The 27,773-nt window shown below is 37.3% G+C and overlaps 1 protein-coding gene across 1 annotated transcript; it reads right to left on the bottom strand.

Annotated features, from left to right (window-relative positions):
* Window positions 1-297: 297 nt before the first annotated feature.
* mppe1 (metallophosphoesterase 1) lies at window positions 298-24,633 on the bottom strand. The gene is made up of 9 exons (XM_056450893.1): window positions 24,264-24,633; window positions 22,667-22,775; window positions 17,625-17,728; window positions 17,356-17,436; window positions 9,977-10,085; window positions 6,861-6,929; window positions 6,588-6,710; window positions 4,134-4,274; window positions 298-1,258 (listed from the first exon to the last, which is right to left on the bottom strand). Exons 1-9 carry the CDS (start codon window positions 24,488-24,490, stop codon window positions 1,076-1,078), a joined length of 1,146 nt encoding a protein of 381 aa, XP_056306868.1. The 5' UTR covers window positions 24,491-24,633; the 3' UTR covers window positions 298-1,075.
* Between the last annotated feature and the right edge of the window lie 3,140 nt (window positions 24,634-27,773).

The raw sequence follows: 27,773 nt of genomic DNA, 5'->3' as shown, positions 1-27,773 counted from the left end.
ACTAAAGTGTTTTTACTTTATTTCGAATAGCAATATTAGTTTTTGAGTCAACAGCCCTGTCTGTTCAAACGAACGCTGGACGATTCTTTTGTTCAGTTCAAAAGAGTTGATTCTTTTGAAGCTGCTTCAACTTCTATTACCTTTGAGCTAATTTAAAGTTAACGCACTACATAATTGTGTATTCTCTGTGCAAGGCCCTACACCATGAAAACAGCATCTTTGTATGCTACTAAAGTAGACCTTTTTTCTATTGTTGTGAAAATAGAAATCAGAACATGTTTTATGTGAAATTTATACAGAAATCCAAGTTTATTAGAGGTAATAATTCACACACTCTCATACAAGTGGAAGGAGAAGATAATTGGGTAGCAGCAATTTTTGTTGACCGCAACAGACATCCCGCATAACGCAACAGACAATCCACAGCTTGCTACTACATACAATGTACAGCCCGTAATCCACATGCACGTAAGCTTGTTTCATTCACGTTCATCCTGTCATTTACATACACTAAACAATTATGTACACACCTCCACCTCACAATGCACGACTTTCCCGACTTCTCAATCGACTTTAGCTGGATCATGGTAGTCACAACAAGAGGTTTGAGTTAGAACAAGTATAAAGAATTTCTAAAAGTCTGGTCAATACATGTAACTTATGTGGAAGCAAAGGAAGTTACTCTTGGTTTAATCCAAATAGACCCGTTTCATTTAACTAAGAATACAGTGTGAGCAAAGTTGACAGGTACTTCACAAGTTTTAATTTAGCATTACAAAAAACCAGGGGCGTAGCGGACATTTTAAAAGTGGGGGGACGGCTGTATGAGATCATATGTTCATATAATTATTAATCACCTGTTTCTAAATGGTCTGTCTCTAAAAGTGAGGGGGACGGATCCCCCCGGTTGCTACGTCCCTGCAAAAAACAACAACAGCAGTTTAAATGACAAAGAAAATGCATAGAGAACAGTAAAATTCTGGTAAAAGACATTGAACATTCACTTCTATACATTCTATTTTTATGAACATTAATTTAGATCTCCTGTTACAAATACACATAACCTTCATATATGTTACAAAGTCTTGTGTTTTCCTATAAGGTTGTTTGTGAATTGGAGGGATTTTCTGAACATCTTGAGATGGATAAGTGTTATCAGTGCAATGATTAGACAGCTACTGCAGTAAATCATAAGCACACTCCTCTCCTCAGGCAAAAAACACTTTGACAACTGAAATGCAGACTGAGAAAATGTGCCCTAAAAAGAAGTAAAAATGAAGATACAACAATTAGTGAAATGCAAATTGAATATACAAAATATATAATAAATACAGAACATATTGCTCTCACTATTTACAGCAAAATTGTTACTGTATTTTAAAGAATACATTTTTTCTTTGTCCTGAGGCGATGAAGTTTACTGAAGAAACTCATTATTGAGAATGTTTTTCACTGTGGACATGCATAAACACCTGAGGCCTGTTTCAGTAAGGAGGCTCAACAAACTCAGAGTTTAAACTTAAACTCTGAGTTGACTTAAGCTGCGGTCACACTTGACTTTTCTTCCCATAGACTTCTATTCATACGCACACGAATGCGTCAGACTGGAAACGCAGGGTCATGCGTCAAGTTTCGCATGTCGCTGCGGTTTAAAGTTCAAGCTTGGTGAACTCTGACCTGCGAAATCGCATCACTTGACTGCGTGAGACCAATCGAGGATCAAAACAGGACCTCTCTGGACAAAAATTTAAAACATGGAGCAATCGCTCGCTTTTTTAAATATCTAATAAGCTTGTTTAATCCCGCCCCTTTTCGCAGCGCAGTACGACAGAATTTCGCACACACAAAGCCCGGTGTGACCGTAGCTTCATTGAGAGATTAAAAACTGAGTTTTCGGTTTCAGAACAGCTGATCTGAGTTAGGTCAATCAAGTCTGAGTAGACCAACTCAGAGTTAAGCGCGCACACTGCGACTATAAAAAGGCATTATCAATGGAGCCCAGATATTACGAGTTATCATGGCAACATCTTAAAAAAAATAAATAAATAAAAAAAAGAGAGATCAGCATTTCTTTCTCCAGCTGAACTTGATGTGCTCATGCAAACTTATTTCAAATATGACCATATACTTAAAACAGCAACACCATTGCATCAGTGAAAGAGACAGCATGGGAAAACATAGCTACTCAATTGAATGCGCAAGTTTACATGTAAAATATTTAAGTATAATAAAATAAGTAATGTAATGTGTGACGTTTATTGACTTTTCACTTGAAAAAGTGGGGAATTGGCCATAATTTTGAAGTTATTTCAGATGTAATTGCATTAAATTCCATAAAATAGGCTACTGCATAGTTTTTACAACAAATTTGACAAAACAAGAATGCTGTGGAAACGTTTTACTGGAAAAAGGCAGTGGAAATGTTTAATTTAAGGTTCCCACTTTTACACACGTTAATCAGTTTAAGATAAAATTTCTAAAGTTGAGTTTTTATTAGATGTAAAAGTGCACTTGTGTTTCTGCCTTTTTTATTGATCAAGTGGTAGAGGTCGATATGACATTTAGAATGCAAGCAGTACTAAAAAAATACTTTGAACAAGTAATAATCCCATTCATCTAGTTACATGTCCCTGTTGAAGGTCAGTGAATTTAAGCTGATTATTCATTAAAAAAAGACAAGCTATTCTCGTGACGTTGTTCTTTGTGTGACTGAAATGTAGACAATAGCTATGTTTCCTTCCAAAAAATGCTAATTAAATTTATGTGCAAAACTGGAATATGGCATAAAAGATGTGCGAATAAAGCAGCGTTTCCATCCAACGAGTCAAAGCAAACAAAATGGACACATCCTGATTAAGTGACGCCAAATATCAACAGTAAAAATAGAATTCAGTGCGGTAGAAGAAGCTGCATGAATCTTTTCTTTATTTAATAAATGACTTGCGTCTCAGAAAACAATGCTGACATGCAATGAACGTGTGGTGGTGTTTGAAGGCATCAGACATGGATCAGTTCTGGAGTTCTGGACACAGAACAGTTCTGGAGGTAATTAATAATATATTAACACTAATACTGAAATTGTTAAGGCATTTTAGAATGACCAATACAACATTTCAGATGTTTTACAGTGTGCTCGGCCTGCTGGTTTGTCCATTTTCACGTTTTAATCATCACATGATCTCTTACAACAAAATCATATTACCTTTTTTAATGCACATACTGAAATATTTTCTTAACGAATAAAAGTTTATCCAACTTAGTTATTCGCATATGTTTTTTATGTTATTTCAAATGTTATGCAGATCTTGGCGCTTCCATCAATAATTTTCTATGTGCATCTCCAAAATGCACATAAAATAGGTGGGTGAAAACGTAAAGCTAAGGTAAGAAATACCGCTTCGAGAAGACCGACAGAAAATCAGAGTTTAGAGAATGAAACCTGCTCCTGACCAGGTTAGGTTCACAGAGTAAGTTACCATGGTAACTGACACTGAGTAAAAGTTACCTCTCTTTAAAAAACAGGCTTGACTTACCCTGCTTTCTCGAGTTTGACAAACTTGCCAATTTAAAATGAAAACCCAGAGTTTCTCTCATTTCAGGGTTAACATAACTAAGTTTTCACTTCACCACCTTTCTGAAATGGGGCCCTGATGACGTTTCAATCAGGTAACTGGGGTAATGCTTGGTTTATTCAACTGAATTCAAGGTTACAGTCACGGTAAGCAAATTCTGCTATCTAGAAAAGTGTCTGTTGGCTCTCTTTGTTTGATGCATTTGGTAGAACTATTTCGTGTGGATGTGTAAATAGTTATGCTCAGACCAACTAAATGACTTAAATTCTGATGTTCATTGCTACTGTCACTTTTGAGATTCACTTCCATACTTTGCACTTGTTAATGGAGTCAGCTTAATGTATGCATGTGTGCTTTTCTATAATAGAAAGTAACATATGTTACTTAAAAAGTTGACAAATATGTACGGAGCTATCAGGGACGAAATTGGCTTTTTTTGTTGTTGTTTTAATGATAACAAGCGCACAAAAAGTCTACCTGGTGGTGACAAGACCTGTTAACATATGGCTTCACACATATGGATTGGAAAAAACATCAACTATACACTCATGCTTTAATTACCAGGACGAAGCTGGGGTTATTGCGGTTCCTCCAGCTGAAGGATGGGACACTGATCTCAGGGTGGAGGTTCTCATGCAATACCTCACAGCCATTGTGAGTGTGACCACTCAGAATGAGGCGGGGCTTGAACCACCACAAGAGCTGTTATTGGAGAAGACAATAAGTGTACTTTTAATGTTCATATATTGCATAACTTTAAGTATTCTGTTCAAGAACATTTTGATATATGATGCATGAAATGCTAAGTCCCTAACATCAACAGAAGTCTAAATATCTTTTAAAGAACTGATGATATGAACATCACAGACTTAGTGAGCTGGTACTAAAAACTAATCTACATTTTACTGAGTAATGCCTGTTTTACATATACTCGTCTGCAGTGCATTTGCTGTTTTAAATTATTTCGGTACCCATGTTAACAGGTCACAGCTTTAATACTGCATGCAGTTGCACTCTGGCAGTCCGTTGTGATTGTGCTGCATCTGCAGTCATCCACCGATCACTTCCACACCGAATCTATTTTTGCTGTGCTGGATATGGAGAATGACCAAATGAACATTGACTGTAAACATTCTACATTTACATTAATGATGGAAACTAGCATAGCCTTCACACCAGAAAGAGTTTAAGAAGACTCTTATTTATTTAGTGCAATGGTCCTTCACAAACAACAAATGCTGTCCACAGTGTTATTGAAAAGAAAATAACTTTTTGGAGCAAACAGAACATTACCCGCACACATGCAGGGCTCAAGTGTCAAATGCAAGCATGACAACATGGGAGCGTGCAGCTCTTAAAGGGATCACATGTTATGACCTGCAGACACATTCTGTATGACCCATAGATTGTCTTGACTCTTGCACAAATATGTGATGGGAACACTGATCTGTACTAGTCATTATATAGTTCAGTGGCTGGGAAGCAGTTTCTTTTGCTGTTGGTGGCATAAGTAAGATTTAAAATGTTTGTTTTTGAAGTGCAATGCTAATATATATTAAATTGTATACAGTGCACCCGGAAAGTATTCATAGCGCTTCACTTTTTTTAATGTTACAGCCTTATTCCAAAATGGATTAAATTTATTTATTTCCTCAAAATTCTACACAAAATACTTCATAATAACAATGTAAATGATTTTTTTTACATTTTTGCAAATGTATTAAAAATAAAAAATCTGAAAAATTTCATGTACATAAGTATTCACAGCTTTTTCCGTGAAGCTCTAAATTGAGCTCAGGTACATTCTGTTTCCACTGATCATTCTTGAGATGTTTCAGCAGCTTAATTGGAGTTCACCTGTGGTAAATCCAGTTGACTGGACATGATTTGAAAAGGCATACACCTGTCTATATAAGGTGCCAGGGTTGACAGTGCATGCCAAAGCACAAACCAAGCATGAAGAAAGACAAAGGAATTGTTTGTAGACCTCCGAGACAAGATTGTCTTGAGGCACAAGGCTAGGGAAGGTTACAGAAACATTTCTGCTGCTATGAAAGTTCCAATGAGCACTGTGGCCTCCATCATCCATTAGTGGAAAATGTTTGGAACTACCAGAACTCTTTCTAGAGCTGGCCGGCCATATAAGCTGAGTGATCGGGGAAGAAGGGCCTTAGTCAGGGAGGTGATCAATAAGCCCATGGTCACCTTGTCTGAGCTCTAGCGTTCTTCTGTGGAGAGAGGAGAACCTTACAGAGGGACAACCATCTGTGCAGCAATCCACCATACAGACCTGTATGGTAGAGTGACCAGATGGAGGCCACTCCTGCCTGGAATTTGCCAAAAGGCCCTTGAAGGACTCTTAGACCAAAAGGAACAAACTTCTCTGGTCTGATGAGACAAATCAAACTCTTTGGACTGAACGCCAGGCATTACGTTTGGAGAAAACCCAGGCATCGCTGATCACCAGGCTAATACCATCCCTGCAGTGAAGCATGGTGGTAGTAGCATCATGCTGTGGGGATGTTTTTCAGCAGCAGGAACTGGAAGACTAGTCAGGATAGATGGAAAGATGAATGCAGCAATGTACAGAGACTTCCTGAATGAAAACCTGCTTCAGAGTGCTCTTGACCTCAGACTGGGGGACGGTTCATCTTCAAGCAGGACAATGACCCAAAGAACATTGGCAAAATATCAATGGAATGGCTTCACAACAACTCGGTGAATGCCCTTGAGTGGCCCAGCCAGAGCCCAGACCTCAATTCTATTGAACATCTCTGGAGAGATCTAAAAAACTTGGGCGACAGTAAGCACACTGCAAACATGTGATGTGTGAAAGCACAACAGCCGATTCCTGTATCCGTGTAGCATACTTACTGCATATAGACTGTACATGCACGGCAGACAGAGTATGTTTAAAACAGGCGTAAGTTCAACATGCTTACAAACCTCATTAAAACCAAGTGTGGACACAATAAATATGCATTGTGAAGTGTAGTCAGTTTCTTCTTGTTTCACCTTTTTAGAGGCAGTCTTGGAAATAACATCATACCGCTCCTGGAACAGCAGGTCCTGTTCATCCAGAGGGGCTGTGTCTACACCTGTACACATAGCATCACTTACTCTATATAGAGGGTAATGCTGGGAAACATCGATATCATTATTGCAGGGAAGATATCTGCTGCAGTTCCCAAAGAAATCCATTTATCAGATATGACTATGAGATCAATGTGCATCGTTAATAAATAAAATAATTAGTTATGACTAATAAAGCCAACCACAAAAACTCACCTGTAGTAGAACAGGTGCTGCTGGGGCAAAACGTGCTGTGTTCTTGCACTGGCCATTATGCTGTGCACCCTAAAAGTGGAAAAAAATGTTTATATGTTTATGAGAACTGCAAAAAAAAAAAAAAACATCACAACATTAAAGTGTAAAGAATTTTAAAAAGGGTGCATTCTGGTGACAAAAGGGACAGCTAATTTCCAAAGGGAAAAAAATCCCTTGTGGAATCTTGTGCAGTTCAAATGGAGCATTGTCGTCGCTAAAGTGAACATTTTCACAATACAACGAACTAAATTAAACAAACTGCTCCTTGTAGTGATCAGTGGTAAAGTCGGGAACTTGTGGAAAGTGGAGATTAATTTCCAATATGAACAAATGTTGCAGAGTTAACACTGTAACTCAGGCCCTTTCGTTAAATGTATCAAAAAAATAGCAATTGAGATGGTGACCATCTGTCTTTTGTTCTTCTGAAGGACAAAGGTGTTAAGAGCCCAGAACTTGCACAACAGCTCCTTGATCTAATCTACATAGTCTCAGACGTAGAGAGACACATGGTCTACAATCTTCCATCTGACAAAAGGGACACAAAATCGAATATTTCACTTCATATACCTTTGAATTCAATTGAACATGTATATATTCAATATGCACTGTTTGAAACGCTCCACTGTAAGAAACTTTGCTTATTAATGTTTATATATGAATGCTTAGGTAAAGATCAACATCACATAGTGATGTTTAGACTATATATTTAGAGCAATGCCTTGGGTAAACTGGAAATGGTTTGGAAAGTGAATTACGCATAGGAAAAATATTTAAGACTCTTAAATAAAAAACTGTGAACTATGACTATGCAAATGGCAGTCACACTGTGGATGACACCTTTCAGTGACCAACTCACAGGATCATCCAATCACAATGCTGGTTTTAAAAGGCTCCATCTTTTCAATCATGTCTTCCAGAGAAAGTATGAAACATGCAAGTGATGGTATTAAGAAGGATGAGTGGTGGTGATACATCATGAATAAATAAATAATATTTTCTGCATGTTTCAGGCTATCCGAATTTCTCAAAGACTACGGAACTTTGCTGCGTGCTCCAGCAAGTATTTTCATGGTGATTGGATTCACAATGCTTTTTCCAAGGCGTCTGTAACTATCGCTTCAGGACAACCACCTCCAGAAATCGGCATGTCCCAGATCTCCTGGAACTCTACCTTCAAGGATAAAGACGTTGGTGTGTCCCCGACCACCACCTCCAGAAATCACCAGTTCTGCATGTTCCAGAATCTCCAAATTTCTTCTTCTCAAAGCTTAAGGATCTACATCTGCTTGGTCTGTGCATCAAGGCCTGTAGGAAGATCCAAATTCTACCAACCACTGGATCAATGCAAGAAGCGTAAATCTACAACTTTTCAACCCTCTAACCGAGACCTTGGTATAGTATGTTTCAGTATAAAATTAATTAGATGTTTATAACTGATATTCATTAACAAAAACTTCCTCAGTTCAGAATAAGGTTTGTCTTATCAGTCTCTAGCTTCTCTTTAGAAAAGATAATTAGGTATTAATCACGATCCTTAACTTAATCACCTTCATGACTCGCCTATGCACTTCATTTATTGTACATTTAGTCATTTTAGTTGACCTCGTTTACTCTTTTTGTTAATCAATACACATTACAATAGTTTTTTTCTTTGTGTTGATAATACAGTAAAAGGCTCCACAAGTCAGACGATCTCACTATCCTTCAGATTTGGCCAGATAATAAACACCTTTACATTTGTATATTTCATTTAACAATATTTGATTGTTATTTATTTTGACAGTTGAAGCTGTCTGGTGCCCCATTTAAAAGAAGTTATCTATTATTTCTACATTATTTGGTGCCCTTGGAGAGGCCAAAATATCAACATTAATATCAATATTATTAAGTTGTTAATGTTGTTAATGATGCTAACATTCGTGATAAATCCAATTATCACTACATCCAGATTAAAATCAATATGCAAATCAGCAAGCATTGTACCAGTAACTTTATTGTTTATTTTGGAAATTACATGGCTTACATACCACTTAAGTTTCATGTCAGTAATATGGTTTGCTCTTTAATGCAGTGATGTATGTATGTGATGTATGTATGTGCACCTGTAGAGCCACTGAGCACAGTATAACACAGGGATAAGATGTTGAAAAAGAGTGTCAGTATTCCCGACCTGTTAGCTGTTATACCAGGCATCGGCAAACTTGATCCTTGAGGGCCAGTTTCCCTGCAGAGTTTTGCTCCAACCCTAATCAAACACACCTGGCTGTAGCTTTCTAGTTATCTTGAAACCACTGATTAGTTTGTTCAAATGTGTTTGATTAGTGTTGGAGCAAAACTCTGCAGGGGAAACTGGCCCTCAAGGATCAAGTTTGCCGATGCCTGGTATAACAGCTGACAGAATCCTCATTCATCTATAAGCGATATCACCGCATGGGCTCAGAACCCCTTAGTACCACAATACATAGATGCATATAACCAGACTGTTATCAACAAGTCCAAATGCCAGGGTGTGTCAGGGTATGGGGTCGTGTCAAAGGTAACTTGTTTTTGTGTGATGGCACCATTAATGCTAAAAAGTACATAGAGATTTTGGAGCACAATATCTTTTCCAGGGATGTCTACAAATACAGAATGTTGTTCCAGTATGTGGTGGATATTATGAGAAGCACAACCCATTTTTTAAAATCCAAATTAAAAAAAACATTAGGACTCTGTGGCACTGCAAGAGACAAAATTAGAGGACTGCACTAGAAAAGACATGCATTCTTAACAACTAAATCTGTATCATATTGGCAAATTTGCTAATACAAAAAATCTGAATCAGCAATGGACATTACATCACTGGATTTTTGAAGGCTCACAAATTTAATCAACTCCTAACTGACAGTAGCACTAGCTCCAAAGTAGCACCCTGGTTCATGCTGGTGGAAAAGCAGCAATAGTTTAATTTCTTTGAATCATCTAGGTGTGTCAGATTCCTTGTTCTACTGATACAAAATGTCCAAAACATCATAGGGTCAAAGCAAGGAAGAAAAATGTATAGTTACAATTAAAGATGAAACTATTATACGAATTACCTGAATGGAGCAATTAAGAGCATGTGAGAGTTTCTTTAACTCCTCCTCCTCGTGTTGGCAGATGGGGCAATGATCACCATGTAAAGCAACACTGTTCACCAGCAAGAAACTGTGGGGGTGGTGGGAAAGGGGGAGAAGGAAAGCAAAAGAGTTATCACAATCCATGGGTAAAACTTCATCATTCTAATTTGCATGATGACAACAACAAGCAGATATTACCTGTGTTCAATTTGGTTATTCAAATTTTAATTGTGCTAACAGAAATGCTGCTTTGTTTGAAACTGTCATCTATGTAAGCTGTCTTTTATTCATGAACTCTTTAGACCAGTGGTCCCCAACTTTATCACCTAGGACCAGTCAACGCTTGACAATTTTATCGGGATTACTGAAAGATGGTCCATAGGTTGCTAGGTGACCATCAACAGTTTTTTCAGAGGATGACAAAATGACAGAACATCACTGACACTGATACAAGTTTTATTTATGGAGAAAATTACAAACCACTGCAGTGTTTGGGTGTTCGGTGTTTGTCTGAGATAATTAGTCAACCGAAATGTGTATATTTCATCCAAAGTATAAAGCCGATCAGTCAGTTCTTGTCACATGACTCGCGGTGTGCTCGCAGCCAACAGCTGACTAATTTAGCACTGATGACTCATCAGGATCAGCTGTGGAGTCAAGCTCCACCAATTCAGTTGGCATTTCATTGGCCTGTTTTCTTACTCTTCAGAGTGGTAAGTCGTCTGATGTACTCCCAAAGTCTGTTTACCAGACACACGTCTCCGTTTCCTATTTGGGGAACATGGCATAACCAGGACGTTTTATGCATAGGAAAATATTAACGACTTTTGAAAAAAAAAAAAAAACAACAACAGTTTAACTGTAGACTAGGCATGACCTCAGCATTCAGTGAAGGACATTTGTATACATCCTGTAAATGCCATTTTATACTAAGCACATGTTTGGTTGGTTAAATTAATTTCCTGCTTGTCAGGACAATCATTGCATCAGTCATTTAAGTGTTTTGCATTTAAAATTTCGCATTTAAGGTTTTGCATTTATAGATTACTGGTCTTATAAGTATTAATTGTTAAGTGAAAGTTTTTTGCATTTAAAGTTTACCAGTCTTATTGTACTAATTCCAAAGTAAAATTGATTTTGCATTTGATGTTTCTCTGGACCCAATCCCCTCACATATCCTGCAGGACATTTCCCCCGCCATAGTGCCAGCCCTAACACACATCATTAACACTACATTCCGCACTGGCACATTCCCAACTACTTTTAAGCAGGCCCGGGTAATGCCACTGCTAAAAAAAACATCACTCAACACCTCATTGGATGAAAATTACAGACCAGTCTCTTTCTCCTTCTGTAATTGGCAGAACATTGTACAGATCTGTTTTTAACCAAATTTCCACATTTTTATAATAACCTGCTGGATGCAAACCAATCAGGTTTCGAATGTAGACATTCCACTGAGACTGCACTACTTTCAGTCACTGAAGCCCCGTGCATTGCCAAAGCAGATTCTAAATCATCTATTCTGCTATTACTGGACCTGTCTGCTGCTTTTGATGCGGTAAAATGACCAGATTCTATGGTCCACCCTCTCCTCAGTGGGCATCACTCAAACCCCACTCTGCTGGTTTTGTTGTCTTACCTCATAGGCAGATCATTCAGGGTAATTTGGAGAGGAGAGGTATCCAAAGTTCATGAGCTGGCCACTGGAGTACCTCAGGGATCTGTTCTAGGTCCCCAACTATTTTCTATTTACACCAGATCACTGAGAACCATCATCCAATCACATGGCTCCTCTTATTATTATGCTAATGACACATAGCTCTATCTTTCATTTTATCTGGATGACCCCACAGTAGCTGCAAGGATCTTACACTGCCTGGAGGCAACTACTGCTTAACCGGGCATAAACTGAACTTCTCATCTTCCCTGCAACACCACACATTCAACATGATTTCTCAATCCAGCTGATACTTTCTACCATTACCCCATGTAGTTCGGTAAGGAATTTTAGGGTAATTCTAGATGATCAGCTGTCCTTCAGAGAGAACATCGAACAACTCGATGATGCAAATTTGCGCTTTTCAACAAAAAAAATAAATAAATAAATCAGACCCTTGCACAACATTTAGTCCAAGCTCTTGTCATTTCAATGCTGGACTACTGTAACACTCTTACAGCTGGACTCTCATCCTGCACCCTTAAGTATCTACAGATGATTCAGAATGCTGTAGCTCAACTGGACATCAATGAGCCTAAGAGAGCCCATGTAACACCTCTCTTGATCTCTCTGCACTGGTTACCATTCAAGGCGTGTGTCAATTTCAAATCATTGATGCTTGCTAACAGGACAGCCACTGGAACTGCACCCTCTTACCCCTACCTGCTCCTGAAGATCTACATACCCTCCAGGAGCCTCCGGTCGAGAAGTGAACACTGCCTTGTGGTACTATCACAGAGAGGCTATAAGTCACGTTCCAAAACTTTTCATTCAATGTTCCCATTCCCAGCACGGACTGCAGTTTCTCTGGTAACCTTGAAACGACCACCTCACAGGGTCATCCAAATCATAATGCTGGATTTTAAAGGCACCATCTTTTCAATCCAGCCTTCCAGGAAAAGAATAAGTGTGTTTTGCAAAAGGTTGCTTTGTGGTTTGAAAAAGGTTGCTTGTGGGTGGTAAAAGGTTGCTTGTGTTGCTGCTTGAAAAGTGGATGAAAATGGTTGTTGTGTAAGCATTACACCACTGAAATCCTGTGAATGAACTTGGAAAGTTAAGCAACTAATGCAACTGCCAAAAGCCTCCGCAGATGTCAGATGATCCTTCAAATTTGGCCAGATAAACAAGTCCTTTAAAATCTATATAATTAATTTCAACAATCTTTAACTATTAACTAGTGCCCCATTTAAAAGGAGCTATGTATCTGTTATTTACACTGACTTTAAGTGAGGTGTGACAAAAATCTGAATATTGATATTAATATTGAGTGTTAATTTTGACTTCAATATTTGTGATAAATTTAAAATAACATTGCACTGCTATGTGTTTATTAGGTCCACATTTAATGGTATTTTAAAATTAAATGGTATTTTAGAGTTAATAACTTTAATTTTCTTGCTGTTTATCCTCAATCCACTAATCTGATAAATATGATGCATTAACGTGAATTAACCAGCATTTGCTTTATCTGCTATTGTATTATATTATTATGCTTAATTTTTACCCTTATACTGTAATTAATATATCTTGGTTAAACACACTATGGACAGCAACTTTGCTATTATTATTTGCTATATATATTATTTCCTTTGTTCCCTATTTCCACCTGAGGATACTCATCCAGAGTTCTCTAAAGATTACGGCCTGTGAAGAGCAACCATAGAGGACTTCTAGAGGTATCCATAATCCTGGACCAGGCCGTATCCTGAGTAGATGTTGTAGTGGTCATGGAGGAGTGGAGAGCATGAGACCCCAGTGGCAGATGAGTCTCCGCATTGATCCCGTGGGCCAGCCTGAACACACGCCGGTGACCTACTCACACCTGCAGCTTCTCCACAATGTCCGTCCAGTGTTCTCCAGCCACCGGCGCCTAGACTGCAGCTCTGCACGAAAAGTTTGGCCAGAAGAGAAATGGTTGTGTCCAGCTGGTCCTGGTTTCTCTCAAGGTTTTTTCCTTCACTTTCGTAACTGTTGAAGTTTTGTTTCTCGCCACTGTTGCCACTGGCTTGCTTGGTTTGGGATTTATGAAGCTGTGCATCAATGGATTTGCTCTTCAGTGTTTGGACTTTCAACAGTGGAAAAACCACACTGAACTATTATGTTAAGGCTGATGCACATTTGATATCAAATTAATGAAATCTACCCGTAGTAAAACTTTTTAAACCTTTTTTACTTGTGGACTGATCAGGATGTTTGCTGAAGACACAAAGTTATTTGTGCTAAATGTCTCCTCAGACTCCTCGACACTTCGTCTACTGTAGGTTATTCACATATTCATGTACAGACACTGGACAATGAAACAGAAACTGTTTTCTTATAGTATAGTATAGTATAGTATAGTATAGTATAGTATAGTATAGTATAGTATATTTAGTAAACTGATTGTCTTATGTGCTGCTGAAAAAAACATGAACAAGTTTCCTCAAGTCCTCAATGGAAACAAAGCATCTATTTCTTGCAATGTTTTCTGTTTTGACATAACTACTAAACCTTAGATTTTACTCCAGACCTAAATCAAAAAATAAGAACAAGAATCTTGGTGTCTTATTTTTTATTGTTAGACCCAAAGGGTCAAGGTACGCATTCACCTTGAGGACCTCATCTCTGTTCCCAAATACAATGACTTCAATAGCCGCATTTCCACTATCGGGCCAGTGCGAGCCAGGGATTTAATCGGGCTAGGCCGGGCCAATAGCCCGGGAGGTTGAGAAATGAGGCTGAAATCATGTCGCGTTTCCACTGTCTGGCTAGTTGCTCGCAGCGCGTCACGCAAACACCGCCCCCAGAACGTCCCCCGAATCAAACGTCACACAACCCGCCCACTTCAGCGGGAACAAAAAACTCAAATTATAACCACAAACACAACCTGGCATCACTACGAGAGCTGGAAGATGGAGAACACCGAAGCGATTGCTTTTTTACTGTTTGTGGTCTGTTGGTGTAAGGCCAGACAGCGATCCCTGGATAAGGACATTCGAGTTCGGCGGCATTTAACGCTGTCTATTTGCCTGTGAACATTTGGGCCGAGGAAAATGTTCAGAGGCAAATAGACGGCGTTAAAGAGCCCTGGTGTCCTCAACTGACCAGTACTGTCTGCTATCCATTTTTTCTTCTTCTTAGTGAGTTGATCAAGCCCGATAGCAAAACAAATGTAAGGGAAGAAAGCATCTTGTCTCCTCTTTACCTGACAGGAAAACTCCGCCTTTGTACGTAACCCCGCCCTGAAGCCCCAGTTGGCCCTCCTTGGCCCAAGGTATTCGGCGGGCCGAAAAAGGCCGGACGCTGGTCCCAAGGAAGCCCCGCTTTGGCCCGATTACACCCCGGAAGTGATAGTGGAAACGGACTGGCCTTGGCTCGCCCTGGCTCGCTCGCTTTAGGCGCGATAGTGGAAACGCGGCTAATGACTCTTTGTTTAACTGAAGAATGTTTTGGCACATTTAACTGTGAATTGCATCAATGCATTGGCATAGGGTGTCAATGGGGCCGTAGTCATTAGGCAATAAGGCTAAGTACATTTAACTGTCATCAGCATATCTGTGGTAAGGGATTTGTTTCTCATTATTTGGCTCAGTGGGAGCATATGAAGATTGAACAGTAGAGGTGCCAGAATTAAATCTTGTGAGACTTCCTATGAGTGCCCACCTCGACCTATGGTCACCTAAACTGACATGGTAACCTCTTGCTTCAAGATAAGATCTGAAATGTTTGAAGACCATCCCAGAAATCCCAACCTAGGTTTCCAGCATATCAAGAAGTATGCTGTGATTGACAATGTCAAATGCAGCATTAAGATCAAGTAATACCAGCACTAGTAATATGCCTGAATCTGAATTTAGGTGAATGTCATTGAATATCTTTATGAGAGTGCCCTCTGTACTATGATGTACTCTGAAACAAGATTGAAAATGGTCTAAACATCCCAACACATAGGTGGTTGTGCAGCTCACCGCTTATTGGTTGCTAACTGGAAACCAGCATCAATGGAGTTTGAGAGTTCAGTTCCAGCAAACACCAGTTTCTCAATTTTCTTTGATAAATTCAAGAGCAGGGAGCCAGGTGAAAAGGACAGCATGTCTGGTGACAGAGGCTCTGGAGTTACTGGCTGCTGAAATATGTTGTCAAGGCTGTTTTTCCTGATATGTCACAATCTATCGGTGGAAAGCTCAATGTGCAGGGCACAGGCGGCAGAGTGTACATGAGCAGTGGTTGTTGTTTCTACATGACCATTTAGGTTGAGTTCAGTGGCACATACAGTGGCATACAGTGGCGTGAGAAGAATAGATCTTTTTTCTTAGAATCCAAAATTACTCGTTATCAGACTCCTTAGTTTTTCATAATAGTTTTTTTTGTGATTTTTTTTTGCGATGTGGTGATAATTGCCAAAAATTTGCAAACAATTTTGTGATAAAAAAAAATATATAAATATAAAAATATATACATAATTTACCATATTAGTTAGTCAATGACAATGACACAAATCATTAAAATAAAGCTTCTTTTTTTGGTCTCTTATCAAGACAAGACCTAAAACAGATCTAAAATGGTATGGATTAAGCAAAAGGATGTATATCTCTTATCCATGATCTTACATTCTTTCACTCAGATTTCACTCCCTGGAAGTATCTGACATCATGTACCTCACCCAGGACATGCGTTAGGGCTTCTCCTACTTTAATACACTTAAAACATGGATTGCTGTAAAACTAGTCAATGGCAGGGAAGCATTTTCTTTCGTTAACTGCAGGGAAAGAGTTAAACGAAATCATTTACACATTATAATACCTGCCAATACATGTAAAGCACAAATAACGTCCTTCAATCCGGTCACATCCATCAGCCGCCATCCTTGAACCAATCTCCATCATTGTAAGAGGCTTGCTTTTCTGTCTGTTCCAACGCTCTGTTTGTTAGAAGTTTGCTCCCACTTTCTTTAGCAGTTTGAAGCGCATCAAATGCATAAAATGTCCAATTTGCCCCACAGGATGTCTAATCGCATCTTTGCATTGACTTCATATGCAAGTCACTCGCGTTTCATCCGCATCTGCTTAACCCCACCCCCCCACCCCCCTTATCAAGAAACACTCAAATACAAAATGTGTGCTGCATATGCAACGTCTGTAAGTCATGTAAACCAATTAATTGCAAACTGAAATGAATATAATTTGATTATATGGTTTGGAATTTGATGTTTTATGAGATTATTTACATTTTTACGATTATTTTGTGTTTAATCAAGAATTGCGCAGGATCGCAAAAATTTGTGACTTTTTTGTTGATTTTGCATTGGATTCAGTTGCTGAACAATCATCATTGTAAGTGCAATAACTCAATGTAAGGTTACAATAACTCATTCCAATGTCATCCAGGGACATTTAATATACTTTTAACTATGAGGCATATTTATTTACTTAGGCGCCATTCCTGATTATGCATACTATTATTTTATTATTCTTTTATAGTTGAGGAAAGCTATCAGACTTTTATCATTTTTCAGTGATTTACAGCTCCAACTAAGTTTGGAGACAATATGACCCTGGTAGGGCTCATTAGTCCTTCAGCAATAAACAGCTAATTTTATATATATGCATGAAAACACATAGTTTACTTTAATAAGTACTTTAAGCAGACATATGCTTACTTGACTCCTTTGATGGTGAGAATCCTTGCTGATGTAACATTAAATACCCGCTCAAACCGCTCCAACTTCTGCTTAGTCATTCTAACAAAAGAAGAGGCAAATTATAAATAAATGTACCTTGGTCAAATCAGACATTTGTACAAAAACAAAGAAAAACTATTGAATGCAAAAACAAGTTTTAAAAACATTTCAACACTGCAGATATTTAGGATACATTTTAAAAATGGATTTAACATTCATAAAGACTGTACAATATAGTTAAAACTCACTCATTATGGAAGCCAATGTCGTGATTTCCAACAAGAACCACAAGCTTTGTGTCAACAGGATGACGAAAGATTCTTTTAAAACGTCTGACATCATCTTCCCAGTCCTGAATTAGGAAATACAGCAGAAGTTAAATGGCTAATGGAATTCAGTTAAATAATTTTACTTAAAGATTATTAATTAATATTAGTATAATTAATATTAATTATGCCATCCAGTAAATTTGTAAGCCATTCACATAAATCTAGAATTACTCAAACCATATCAACCAGATACCATATAGCAGCCGATTTTGCTTAACCCTATAAAATCAAACATGCCAGTTGGTGACACATTTAGCCATTTGGAATTCAGAATACCATAACTTCCATACAGTTTGAGCTGTGAAAAAATATTCAACTTTCTGTCAGATTTCACTCCAAGTTACGTTTTTGTACAGTATTTATTGGCATGTTTAATGTGTGTGCCAATTTTTGTACGTGTGCGAGAAACATAGCTTGGGGTCCACTCGGTCAAAGTGTATGGGTGGTGCTGTGAGTCATTTTGACACACCCACTTCTGAATCCTATATCAAAACGTAAATTTTCACCCTTCAACAAAAACTCTAGAACTTCACAGGTTAACATCACCGAAGCCTTTAGACAACAATACACAATTTTGGTGTTGATCTGATAAAATCCCTAGGAAGAGTTTGTTACAGTACAAACACCAGGAAATGGCAAAAACTGGACTTTTTTGTTTTGTTTTGCAGAAGTAGTAAAAAAATATCTGACTTTCTGTTAGGTTTCACTCTAAGAGAGTTTTTTTCTAGGATTAGGCATGTTTAAATGTTTTTCATCAGATGTACTCTGAAAGTGCCAGATGAAGTCGCGAGCTGTCAAAGACAGCGCATTCCTCTGCCTTTCAGCATGCGCCCTCCAATTTTTCATTAAGTTTGACGTGTTTCCCCCTTAAACGCAACTTTTGTAAAGGCTGAATGTAAAGGAGTACTAAGCAAAATTGTTTCTACTTTATAATTCATTTTCTCAACTCACAGCAATACAACTTTACAATGAGTACAATTGTTTGTATTCAATACTTTATTGTTTTTATAATATTCTATTTTCCATATTTGCAATGCCTGTATTTTGGCATTTTTTGCAGTCCACTTAGAATCCAACTTGGAAATAATTTTTTTCTTTATCAGCATTGATTGTTTTGAACTTCAAATGGCACTTACATGCCGGTGTTTTAATTTCTATAATAAATATGGCTGTCAAGCCAGGATCTTGATGGTTTATTGTGGGTGTGTTGTTTACATGAAGAAATCGGTGTTACAAGTTAAACAAAAGATCTAATAAACAATTATATTTTGAAATTAAATAGTTTTTGTCTTCCGTTTACATTAATTGTACATTTGAATAGCCAAAATAACAAGTTTCAGTCTTTTAAATGTAATTAATCGCAATTAAATTGCGATTAATTTTTTTTTAAAGTGCGATTAATTAGTTATATATATATATATATATAAATATATATATACTTGATCAAATGCTTTTTCTGCATCCACAGAAATGACAAGACTGCCCATCTTCTGCTGATGTGAAAGTTCAATAATCTTTAATAATCTGAGAATACTGTTACCAGAGTTATGTCCCTTAATGAAACCTGTTTGATCTTCTTTTATAAGTTGAGGTAGTAAAACTTCAAGCCTTGTAGCAAGGATTTTAGCAAGAATTTTTAAGTTACAAATCACAATTTAATAAGGATATTGGCCTATAAGAGGCACAGTCCTCTGGTTGTTTCCCCTTTTTAAGTAACAGAGAGATATTAGCTTACAGTAAGGAAGGGGAGAGAATACCATTCTCTAAAGAATTATTGAACATTTCTAAAAGAGGATCCACTAAAATGTTCTGAAACTCTGTGTAGAATTTCTTACTCAGCCCATCTGGACCAGGAGCTTTCCCAGTCTGTAGGTTCTTGATTGCTGTTAATACCTCCTGCCTTAAAATAGGACTATCAAGAGCAAGTTTCTTATGTTTAGCTATAGAGGGTAATTTGATTTTAGCAAAAACACATCCATAAGTTCTAATGAATTACATGGGGACTCTGATTTCTACAGGGTTTTAAAAAAGTTAACCCTGATTAGAGTATTATTGATTAGTGTAACAGAGGATGGGTTACACTGATCATCCTTGATAGAAAAAAAAAGCAGACTCTCAAATGATATCTTCTTAGTAAGAAAAGCCAGGTATTTCCCTGGCTTATCACCATGTTCATAGAACCTTTGCTTAGCGAATCTAACGTTCCTCTCAGCAGACCTTATGTGCAATGACTCTGAAGCAGAGCATAACAAGGCAGTAATTTATTTTGATTTATTTGGTCGAGGATTCTGGACATAATCCCCCTTTGCCCGCCTAAGTTTTGCATCTAGAATGTCCTTTTGTTCTGTTTGCCTCTGCCTCTTACTAGCTGTATAAGAAATTATAAGACCCCTTGAGAAAGCCTTAATCGTTTCCCATAGCAGAGATTTATCTTCTGTAGAAGAAGAGTTTATAGTAAAAAATGACTGGGATTCTGACATAAAATAAGAACAAAATTCACTATCTTTGAGAATTAAAGGGTTAAATATCCAATACCTAGTTTGATTTAAAGAGCTCTGTAATCTTAATTGTAGGAAAACAGCAGCATGATCTGATATTATAATATTACCGATGCTGCTGTTGTCTATAAATTCTAGTAGCCCTTTAGAAACAAGAAAATAATCTATTCTTGTGTGGTTGCTATGTTGTTTTGAATAGAAAGTAAACATTTCAGCGGAATGCTGTGCTCGCCACACATCCACATAGTCCAAATCTTCACATAAGGAATTAATGAATTTGGCCTGAAATGAGGGAGCTAAGCCTGAAGGAAATTTGTCCAGTGGGTTCAACTGACAATTAAAGTCTCCTCCCACAACACAATGAGTGGTGTTGCATTCCAGTAATTTACCAAATGCACTTGTTAGAAAATCACATTGATGACCAGAGGGAAAATATACATTCGTAATAATCAAATTTCTTCTCCTTGCAACATACCCTTCACAATCAAATAACGTCCATTTTTATCTTTAATAGAATTTACCAATCTAAATGGTAAAGACTTTTTGAATAGGATGGCCACTCCTCGGCTCCATGATGTAAAAAAAAGGAAAAAAAAAACTTGACTAAAACCCAACTGTTGCAACTTAAGGTGTTCTATATCATTAAGGCGAGTGTCTTGAAAGAGGGCTATATCAACGTTCTCCTTCAAAAAAATGCGAGTACTGACTTTCTCTTCACAGGTGTATGTATCCCATTAGCGTTCCATGAGCAAATGCTAAGCATACTAATTGACATGTATAAGATAAAGGAAATAAAGACAAAGTCTGACCAAAGAAATTTCCCATAAGAAAGAATGCAGACCCTTATTAATATCAGAGGTGAGCTGAATAGTACAAAAACAAACTGAAAGAAAGGAACATATAACTATAACACAATGAACAGTGTAAACTGTATTCAAACTCAAATCGGTCTTTACCCTGAAATGGTTAGAATAAACACAATTCAGTGTAAGAGAGATCATGAACAACAAAAGAAAATTACTCCACCTGTAACGCTGGCAGACATGTACACCTTTAAGACATGTCCAAATGACAGAGGGCTTAATATAAAACAGACTCAGTCCGAGACACGAAACAAAATAGAATCTACCAGCATAAGCACACATGCCGTTTATTGTCGCTATGGCAATAGAAAGGAGCTAAATGCATAGAAACAAGATCGTCATCAAACATATGGGGATATTCATTCCAGTGACGATAAAAACTTGTCCACTTCAGCTGGATCCTGGAATACTTTAGTAATTTCCCGGTGTGTAACTTTGAGAGATGCAGGATAAAGTTGAGCATAAGTAGCACTTGTCGCCCTCAAACGCTTCTCGACCTCGCCAAACTGCTTGGGTTTACGCAAAACTGCAGCAAAAAATCATTTCGGCCGGAAGTTAAAGAGAATTATTTCTATTATTTATTACATTTCCTATTTATTGTATTTTATTAACGTCTACCCCCACCCCAACCGTCACAGTAACGGAAAACCAGTAAATGTACTAAGTATTATTTAAGTTATCTATTAAATTACCCAATAAATTGTACATTTTAACTGCTACTCTCAACCAACCCTAAACCCAACCGTCACAGTACTGTAAAAATATTAACTATTGTTATACAGTTTCATTAAAAAAATGCTGATATATCAATGTGCATTTCGCACTTCCGGCCAGCCACATATCCGATCTAGACTTTACCGCTTGAAATGTGATGGGCTCTTTCGATCTTCATACGGTCGGATTTCATTTGAATGCCCAGAGAGCTCTGTAGCCAGGACTCAAAAAACTTGAGAGGGCGATCACCTTCTACATTCTCAGGAAGCCCAACAATATGTACGTTCTACGTTCTTCCTTCTTCCTCTATTTTCCAAATCGTCCAAATGTTCGGTTAATTCCAGAATTCGCCTCTCTAGCGCCTGTAATTTACTGTCGACTGGGGCAGCAGTATCTTCTATGGTGAAGATTCGGTTCTCAGTTTCTGCTATTCGTTTTTCGTGGTCATCAAGTTCTTCGTTCTGTTGTTGCAATAGTTGAGAGAGTGGACTCAACTTTTCATCGATTATTTTGGAGATGTTTTCCGTGATTTCCGTAATAACCTGCCGCGTGCCAGGTTCAGGGACACTGGTGTTAGCATCCGAGGTGGTAGTAGCTTTATCATCATTCTGATGGTTACTTTCTGTCTCTGATTTGTTTGATTTTTTAGTGTTGTGTTGAGGCATGGCGATCGATTACTTCAAAAAGTATGCATCTAGTCTCATAGTAAAGTGTGCTGCAAGTAACACAGGATAATGAGCTCCTCCATCAAAAATAATGATAATTAAATCTCAAAGCATGCGCCATCTGATAAACGTGACTGTTCTCTAAACCGCCATCTTAGATCTCACTTTATAATTTTTTAAAACAATCTGCTGCTTTGTATTTGGAGTTTGTAAGTCTTTACCTTACTGGCGCTCCACTTGCCCTCATCAAATACGTCTCCTAAAATGAAGACAACTTCTGGGTTTAGAAGCCACATGGATGTCTGAAACGCTCTTTCCATTTGCCATTCTCTGTAAAAACAATAAAAACAACAACACTATCACAATAATTATGTGCAGAATTTACAATTGTACTTTAATAAAACTTAAAAATCTTTTTAATATCAGGAACAATACTAGTCATCATCAGTTGTAAATGAAGCTGCAACCACATTCCACATTTTGAACCAAGTACTTTAATTATAGAGAAGTACTTGAATTAAATTGTTGTGATACATTATATATATAGGGGTAGTGTCTGACAGTCCAAAGCAGCAGACCTCTTTAGTGGGCAAATTAAAAACAAAAGTGTAACTACCCACTCTTGTATCAAATCAGACTTCTGTGCAATATAGGGTTATATATATTTAGTATATTACTATAGTTGTTGTATTGCCAAAACAATTAAAAATGTATCACAACAATATTAAATATTCCTCATAAATGTTCATATAAGACTTTTTCTAACTTACAATTTACATGATAATAATTTCTATAAAATTGACAGAAGTCTGATTTAAACCTCGGCTGGGTCAGTTGGCATTTCTGTTTGGAGTTTGCATGTTCTCCCTGTGCTCGTGTGGGCTTTCTCCAGGTGCTCTGGTTTGCCCAAGTCTAAAGACATGCGGTACAGAAAAATTGGGTAATTCCTAGTGAAGGGTTGCAGATGAAAGGGCATTTGCTGCATAAAACATATGCTGGATGAGTTGGTGGTTCATTCCACTGTGGCAACCCCTGATTAATAAAGGGACTAAGCCGAAAAGAAAATGAACGAATGAATAATAGCATGATGCTAATGGTCTAATCAGACTCAATGATTTAGGCTAACTAAGCTAAAAGCGTCTCACCAGATCATGGAGATCACCAGATCACCATCCGGAGAATGGATTCAAAAATTAGACTAGTGGCAAGGGGGTAGCAGATATTTTAAAAGTAGGGGGGGGCAGCTGTATTAGATCCAAATGTTTACATTCACATAATTATTAATCACCTGTTTTTAAATTGTCTGTCTCTAAAAGTGAGGGGGATGTATCCCCCCGTCCACCCAGTTGCTAAGCCCTTGTGAACTAGTAAAATGAGTCTATTTCCAAATAACTCTTTTTATGCTCCTGCGTGGTTCTGGTTTAGTTCACGCTTGATTATTATTATTTTTTTGTATTATTATTATTATTATTTATTTATTTAAACCAAATAAGAATGCTTTGGGGAAATGATCTGGGTTATTTTTGATAACAGAAACTTTACCAAAGTTTATTTGTTTGTTTGTTTGTTTTTAAAAACAACTTAAAGAAAATGATATGGGTTCGCCTAGAACATATTTTGGAAAGCATAAAATAAGAAAAGTTTTACCAAGACACTGCTGTTAATAAGATGCAAAGCATTATAAGATGCCTTATTTTTGAACTATGAATATTGTCAATATCGATGTACTTAAAGCATGTCTGAAATATGAAATGAACGTTTAAAGTTTTATCCATGTCCATAAGCATATTGTAAGATTCTGAAACACCAGATGAATACCTTCTGAGTTTGTCGAGCCAGTGTCCTCTGATGGCCCCCAATAAGTGAGTATCAGAGAGAAATAACGCCCGCAAAGGTGAATGTGAATCTTCAACCTCAAGGAGAGGCCATGAGCAACGCAGAATAACAAGATAATAAATCACATATTCACACAACACAAATACACTAACAAAAGCGAAAATCACTATCACAGCTAATCTACCGCTCGATCCAAACACCGAAATCATTACGCGAAAACAAATTTCACTGCAAAAGAACGATAAACGCAAGTAATAATGTTAGAAGCAAGTAAAAAAAAAAACCTGTTCCCCACTACCTACTGTAAAACATCCTCATCGTTTAACATAAACACTAGTGATGATTTTGGGGCAGTGCTTCTTGTTTTACTGGCGGTTTGCAGTCTTAAATAGAACATTACCGCCATCTACAGCGAGTAATGAAAATTAGGCATTGACAAAATGCAATGTATATCCTTTTTATGAAATATGTACAAATTTAGAACAAATATACATCTCACAACATAATTAGTAAATAAATGAAATAAAAATAAGAGAAAGTAACAGTAAACAATCAATGGAAAACTAAAAATAAATAAATAGAATTTATAATAACATAAACAATTAGTTACCCAAATTTTAAAATATTATAATTTTTCTTAATGCTTCGTTTTTTAGCTTATTTGTTTCTAATGTTGTACAACATAGTAGCATATTCTTTAATCTCTTCTATAATATGTTCACAGAATATAATAAACCATGGCTATAATTACTAATCCGTCATCTAAAATCCTAATATAATAAAGTAGCCTAATGTTTTATTCATAGACTGTAAAATGGTTTTATTAGTGGCAAGATCTTGATTTGATTGACGTCCTAGGCAATAAGACTGACTGAGCGTGAGTAGGCCTATGCATGCAGCGCTGTATTTGGTAGCACAAAATCTCGCTCTGTTCCGGATGAGAACTTTACCAAGGACTACATGCACTGCTACATGCTACATACGACTACATGCACCGTACCGTACCAGTCAGTGGAAACGAGCCATAAAAGACTTTTTTTTTCTGCTGCATATCGAATAAAGACACGCTTAAGATCATCGATGTCCACAATCCACAACAACATCCCATATCCATGGTCCATGGAAGCTTGCAGACTCTTTAAACAAGGAGCAAATACTTGCAGGTCAAATGAATGAATAAATAAAATAAATATGGATTCTTAAATGTCGGTATTGTATTTACTCAAAAAAAAAAAAAGTTTTGACAAATGTTTTATAAAAATAAAATGAACAATTTATAACATTTCAGCTATAGGGCGTTATACGTTTCAGTTAAATAAAGCCATTTTATTGGACATTTTTTATTATTAAATTATTATTTTTTTCAACGTGATCTTTAATATACTGGGTGATGTATTTACGCAAAATATTTTGTAAAACGTCAAGCAGGAATTTGTCTATAGCTCGTAAGTTAATTATAAAGTTAAAAAAATAATTAAAACAACAAAAATAAAAATATTAAAATACAAAGATAAAAAGAGCAGCATTTTGCTAAATATAACAGTCTTTATATGCTTTATATCCTATGCTGTGTTGTTTCATATTTGTTTTTTATTTAACTTGATGCATTGATTATTTAATGTTTGAATACTAATAATAGCCGTTGTTTAAATGTTATATATTACCATCAAAATGTAGTATATTTTATATCATTATCAACTTTTGATATAAAACCGCTGTGTATTTAATTGATTGTTATGAAATAATTTAAGTGCTATATTTTTTATTATAAGTGCCTGCTCACTTTTGACAAGGCCAGTCCAATAATATATTTCTGCCATGTCACTAATACAGATAAAAGATTGTTGCATTATCATTGTTTCTTTTTATTTTCATTGTTATGCACGGAGATTTGAAATATATTTCATCTTTTTCAATCATCACATTACATTTTGGTCATTTTCCCTCCAAATAAAATTTTGGAGACATATGACCTCTAAATAAATACGGGTGCGGTGACTTCTATTGTAGTATTGTATTACATCCCTATAAGAGAGAGTGACATAACAGTGTATTTTATTTAGTCATGCTGTTGCTTTTACAAATGGACATGAAAAAAAAAATGTTTCACTTTTATTTAAACTTAGATGAACAGAGGAACGTTCCAAAGAGTACTGTTGCAGCAGAACAATGGAAAATTTATCTGTGCTGTCCACTGAAAAAGGTGCTAATTACCACCAAAAGTGATTCTTTGGTTTGTAATCATGGGGGAACCTTTTTTGGTGCTATATAGTAATAATATAATTAATAATGTGAGCATATTGATATTGAGTGCTGTTATAGCGTCTTTTGGGCATGATACGATATCTTGCACCATTTATTAGAGGAGAGGCATCCCTGACGGCCCCTCTGAGACAGCTGCTGTGAAAAGACATTGCATTCCAGTGGCAACCAGAACATGACAAGGCCCTGTCTGCACTCAAGACAGCACTGACCAACACACCAGTTCTCAGGTACCCCAACACAGCACTCACCATACAAACAGACACATCCAAGGATGGCTTAGGATCATGTCAACTGCAGGAGGGGCAGCCAATGGCATATGCGTCCATTATTAACAGATACAGAAAAGAACCATGCCCAGATTGAAAAGGAGCTACTGGCGATTGTCTTCTCGATCAAAAAATTCCATCAGTATGTATATGGACACAGTGCGAATGTTCAATCTGACCATAAACCATTGGAGCCTGTCTTCAAGAAGCTACTGAGCAAAGCACCAGCGAGAGTCTAGCGTATGCTTTTACAGTTACAAAAATATGACCTCATAGTCCAATACACGCCTGGTAAGGACATGCTAATTCCTGATACACTGTCACGTGCTGTCATTTGAAGGCCAACAATCAAGCACAGATGATCTCAATGGATGAACGGGTTGTATATTCACTTAAAGCAACAGAGGCTCTCAGTGAAGAAATACTGTGGAAGTTTACAGATGCCACAGCAAAGGACAGCACACTCCAGTTGCTTGTGAAAACACAAAAAACAGGATGGCCGACACACAGAAAGAAACTTGATCCTGTGCAAGATGGCATATTACTGGTATCAGGTAGAAACCTGATTCCTGAGTCAATGAGAACTGAGATGTTGCAGAAAATATGTCTCACACCAAGGAATGCAGCACACAAAAGCACATGCCAGAAAATGTGCCAACAGTTTCAGCCCAGGAGCCAGAAAGAGCCACTCATTTCTCATGAAATCCCAGAGCTTGCCTGGTTAAAAGTGGCTGCTGACATCTTCGAAATCAGAGGTCAGTCATTTCTTTTGATCGTCGATTACATGTCAAAGTTTCCTAAGGTGATGAACATCAAAAACAAGACAGCACACACTGTAATTGAAAAAAATGAAAACAGTGTATGCAAGGCATGGCATTCCAAAAGAGCTGGTGTGTGTGTACCCTTTGCCAGCTATGAAATGAAGGAGTGGGGCATTAAGGTGACACTCTCAATTCCAGCC

The sequence above is a fragment of the Danio aesculapii genome, chromosome 24 (genome assembly GCF_903798145.1).
Source record: "Danio aesculapii chromosome 24, fDanAes4.1, whole genome shotgun sequence".
Lineage (NCBI taxonomy): Eukaryota > Metazoa > Chordata > Actinopteri > Cypriniformes > Danionidae > Danio > Danio aesculapii.
The sequence above is the reverse complement of the archived record's forward strand: the minus strand, read 5'-3'. Positions and strand labels throughout refer to the sequence as shown.